We start from the raw sequence: 4939 nt of genomic DNA on the forward strand, positions 1-4939 counted from the left end.
GGCACACGCACATATGAAAAATTTTATTTAGCATTTAGTATTTTTTTTTAATCATTTACGTTATCTTGATATATGTATATCTATATATGTTGTAATTTGTGTGCTCTAAGTAATGCAAATAAATTATCTATCTATCTATGTGTGACGAATTCGACAGGAATAAACCAAGGTTTCCGGGGAGATAGGCCTGACATTGAGTGTATTCTTGGCCATGACTAGCAATCTTCATCATTACGTTCCTTTTTTTGGCAACTTGGAATGGCAAACAAGTTGATGGCCCACCTGATGGAAAATGGTAACCGTCGCCTATAGATATGAGCAGTACCATGGACATAACATACTGTTTCGCCTATAATACTTCTCATGCGTCCAATAGTTATAGCAGTCTATGGGTACTAGTCTATGGGTACTAGTGTTATGGGATATGGCGTGAATTTACTGGGTAAAGTCTAAAGTTCTAAGTTGCATAAAAAAAAATTGTAGTATGGGGGAGGTTTCTGTTCAGCAGAGGACAGGGGGCCTACCATGAAATGAAATTCCGAAGTTTCGGACTCAATTCCGTGTTCTCGTTTATACATAAATTGGCCCAGTAAATGGAGCTTAGCATTTCGTTCGTCATAAATCCTACCATAAAAGTCAAAAGGAATCATATTTTAATATTATTAATGTTTATAAACGGTAAATATTATGTAATTTTAACATCAAATTTGTGTTACGTTCGGCTCCGAAATTTCGGAAAACACTCATGGTAGGCCCTCAGATAACGGTTGAAATAACGATATTGATGATAAGCAAAATTGCTTTGCGGCAAAAATACGAGTGGGACAGAATTAGCAAACACTTCTGTACTACTCTGTTGTATTTGAACAAATGGATATCCAAAACAAAACTACAATAGTAATTCAGGGACATTGTGTTTAAAATATTCATCCATTTCGTTGAATAGATCCACCGCAGTCAATTTCGCAACAGCTCGCACTAACTAGTTGCGGTGGTCCATTTTAATTCAGATTAGAGTGCACAGCTGTTAGAGCGCGGACGGTGCGGTATACCATTACTAGGCTTGGAATATTTCACGTGTATCATGTGAAATATCATATGCTATATACAATCATACGTCACTCATGCTATGTTACTTTGTACAGAATGCTACAAATCACTCTTTAAGGAAATCGAAGATACTTGCTGCGTTCGGAATCATTCGTGTGTCATCGGCTACGCTCGGTTAGTGGTGATGTGAAATCACAGCATACAGCTGACTGGGCCGTGCAGAGCGAGCGTCTTTATTACAATGCTTTTAAATCTCTATTCGCTCGCTCGTATCATATAAATCATAATTTAAATATCATCTTTAATAGCAAATAATAGCGAGTGGCAATAAATCATTGTGAGCGCAAATCACATTATCACATTTCACAGTTAATTTCACTGTGAATAAAAATAATAATTTCACTAAATGATAACGAATGAAATTTAGCGATAATGTCCATGCCTAATCGTTACGTACTAGTTAAAATTGTTACATAGTACGAACGTTTGGTATAATGAATGAGTGAATAAAAGTACACTTTATTTGCATTTTCCAACAGAGAGAATAAAAGAGCGCAAATAATTTAAACTAGTTATTAAAAAAATAGCTATCTCTTATAGATAAGCTAAGTGCAGAAACTATTATATTTAACAGTGTTAAAACTATTAAATAGTGTTAAAATAATTAACCTAAATTAATTTTAAGACTGTTTAATACAAATAAACAAATTTTCACGAGATGAAGACGAATTATTTTTAATGTAAAGAAATAAGACTGATCGTTAACACCAAAATACGAATACAAACAAAAGATCAACAGGTAAACTTAATTTCGATCGATAATTGTAATGTAGTACTAAGAAACAAACACAAAACAAAAGTTGAGCGAATCCCAGAGTTGTTTGTAGAACGTGTCTCGAAGCAAAACCATCTGTATGTATTACCGTGAACTCACCACCTTCAACATTGTTTTATATGTATATTAAGAGCTTATAAAAATTACGTTACTTGTAAAATCTTTTGGAGTTGGTAGAGAGAACTGAGTTCCAAAGTCTCATCATCGTCATTTCAGCCTTTAACTGTCCACTGCTGAACATAAGTCTCCACAATAAGGGGATTTGGGATTTGTTCGTAGTTGGCGTACTTGGCAGGCGGAATGGCAACCGCAGTTAGGATTTGGAGATGTTTTAGGAACAGTGTCCCGTTCTTCATTCCCCGCCATTCCTTAGTTGCTCTTACGACACCTACGGGAAAGAAGGGGTGACCTATTCTATGCCGGGACCACAGGGTCGATTTGCATATTAGTATTGTAAAATAATGTGAAAATTGTAAGGATGTTTCGATGTTTAGACGTTCGTTGTACTTAAACAGCTGAACTTTAATGGGATTTAGTATATTCTGGATTCTGCAGAAATTATTATCTCATTTAATAACCCAGCAAAGTAAGCAGACAATATAGTGTAAGTATTTAGATATAAACATTTTTAAAATAAAAACAAATAAGACCGTCAACCGCTTAAATTTTATTATATTATTTCCCAAATAATTTATTTACATTATTTATAATATGTATTTGAATTGGATACTTTAAACACACTACATACGTTAGGTACCACATTAGCAACGCTATTTTAAGCCTATGTTTTAACTTTTCACTTTGTTATAATATAACAAGTTTATTTACAAAGCATTCTCGAAATAGTTAGCGGATTGTTTAACTACTTCTTCAGAGACCCATCTCCAATGTCCCTTTGAGGAATGCATACTCTCTCGAATAGTTGACCCATCCTTTCCCCATCGAGACAATATCCGGCTATTATGCTATCTTCCCCGAATGATTTATTACCTACAACAACATTACCAACTCTATTACCTCGCATTAGGGATGATATCTCACTATCGTAGCTTTGATTCTCGTCTCTGCCCTGATTTTGCGATGGTCTACCTGAAGATTGGGTATGGTTTGTTCCCGGCGTATAATTTCCACACATATTTTCACTTTGAATTCCGCATGATTTTTTAATTAAAGAATCTAACGCTGCCTGGTCATGCAATCTCCTTTGAATAGTGGTAGCTTGAACGTTAGCAACGATATTTTTATATTTAACTTCCAATTTGTTTAAAGCTGTAATCAAATCAGATTGGTTTTCGTCAGAAATCTCATTAATAGTTTGGGCTCTCTGTGCGGCTAGTTGGAGCTGTAATGAGCTTTCAGTCATATGCTTCTCTTTTTGTAATTGGGCTAGTTTTGCTTCATATAGCTTAATGCATTTGGTTTTAGATTTCTCTGCTTTGCTTAATCGTTTTTCTAATTCTTCCATTTTAAATTTTAGATTTTCCGTAGAGAGGTCTTTTGAATTTTCTGAACACTTATTTAAAATGTTTTCTAATTGCTTCTTTTGTTCTTCTGTTAAATACTGTAGTTGATTAATTTCAGCATCTTTTTTTCTAATTAAACTATCTTTCTCAGCAATGATATTGTCTTTGTCGAAGGAGATATTAAGTTTTTCAGATATAATTTTATTTTCAACATCTTCGATTTTAGTTTCATATTCATATCTTAATTCCTCAAATTTCTTTTTGTACGTTTCTGTAATTTCTTCTTTAATTGCAGATTTAACTGCTATTATTTCCAATTTATGTCTAGTTTCTATGTCTTCGATCTCATGATTTTTCATATCATCGTAGTTATCTAATTTTTCTTGTAGTATTTCTATACTTTGAATAAGATTTTTTCTAGAATCTTGAACTTCTTGTAGTTTTAATTTAATTGACATTAGTGTTGAATTGCTTTCATTAATATGAAAGTAAGCACTTGTTGCATTATCTATTCTAGTTATATTATCATCTGATTCTTTAAAATCAGATTTCATTTTAGATTCTTTTTTCAGAGCTATTAATTCATTATGTAAAAGCATATTTTCTGTTTTTATTTCTCTTAATTTCTTTATTAAATTTTGAGTTCTATATTCATAGTCGTCTTCTGGAAAATTGAAATAAGTATGTTTCTTTAAACTTTCTGGACAACTATAACAAAGAATAGTTTGATTTTGTATTGGTATATTGCATTTTTTATCGACTAATTTATTTCCAACATCTTTATCTTTGTTTTTATCTAAATCTTTAATATCGTTGTCTTGGGAAGGATTTTCTGTATCCGACATAAGAGTCTTTTCATTATTAAATAAAGTTTTTGCATTATCTTTATCTCCATTAATATCAACATATTCTATTTCACTCGATGAATCGTCGCTGTATGTTTCATCAGGCAGTTGTGGTAGTGGGCTATTATTCACAGGATATTTAAAAAATGGCTCCTCCAGTTCACCTCTAGCTAACTGATAACATAACGCAAATATATACTTATTTCGATGGCTTTTTTCCTTTTCGTTACAGTTCGAAAGCCTTTGAATCCAGGCATTACAAACGTCGATCACATATTGATCTCTCAGTTGGCTCAAATAGGGGCGCAATATTTGCAAATATCGTTTAAATTCAATATCAAGACTTGAACAATCATTTTCATCCATAATTTTTTAATATTGTTATGAGTATAATATAGAATTTTTATCTGAATACTAAAATGCCAAATAGTGACATATAATTGTTTTAATTACTAAAGAAGAAGATACATAAAGAAGATTGTATTTATAAAAAGAGTTGTGTTACATAATTTTGTTGTTTATTTTAAAATCAAGATATTTTTATTGGGAGGCAATAAGAAATAGAGAATAAATAAAAGAACAAAACTTTCACTATCACGGCAATATTTTAATCATAAACAGAATACTGCTCAGACTAATAGATCTTTTTAATTTTTTTCATACTTTTATAAAAATTGTTTGTCTATTTCACAAGACATTTTTTTTTTTATACTAGAATATGATTTTCATATATCTATCCATTTAAG

The 4939-nt window shown here is 31.9% G+C and overlaps 1 protein-coding gene across 1 annotated transcript; it reads right to left on the bottom strand.

Moving 5' to 3' along the window:
• Positions 1–2670: 2670 nt before the first annotated feature.
• On the bottom strand, positions 2671–4585 carry LOC113516293 (golgin subfamily A member 4-like). Its single transcript, XM_026900695.3, has one exon. The coding sequence runs from the start codon at positions 4557–4559 to the stop codon at positions 2748–2750; it is 1812 nt and encodes a 603-aa protein (XP_026756496.2). The 5' UTR covers positions 4560–4585; the 3' UTR covers positions 2671–2747.
• Positions 4586–4939: the final 354 nt, after the last annotated feature.

The sequence above is a fragment of the Galleria mellonella genome, unplaced genomic scaffold (assembly GCF_026898425.1).
Source record: "Galleria mellonella isolate WM207_F2 unplaced genomic scaffold, CSIRO_AGI_GalMel_v1 utg200, whole genome shotgun sequence".
In the NCBI taxonomy this organism is placed as follows: domain Eukaryota; kingdom Metazoa; phylum Arthropoda; class Insecta; order Lepidoptera; family Pyralidae; genus Galleria; species Galleria mellonella.

What these genes read in the sequence shown, in the direction of transcription:
- LOC113516293 (XM_026900695.3), bottom strand. Translation starts at nt 4,559, where the DNA reads ATGGATGAAAATGATTGTTCAAGTCTTGATATTGAATTTAAACGATAT.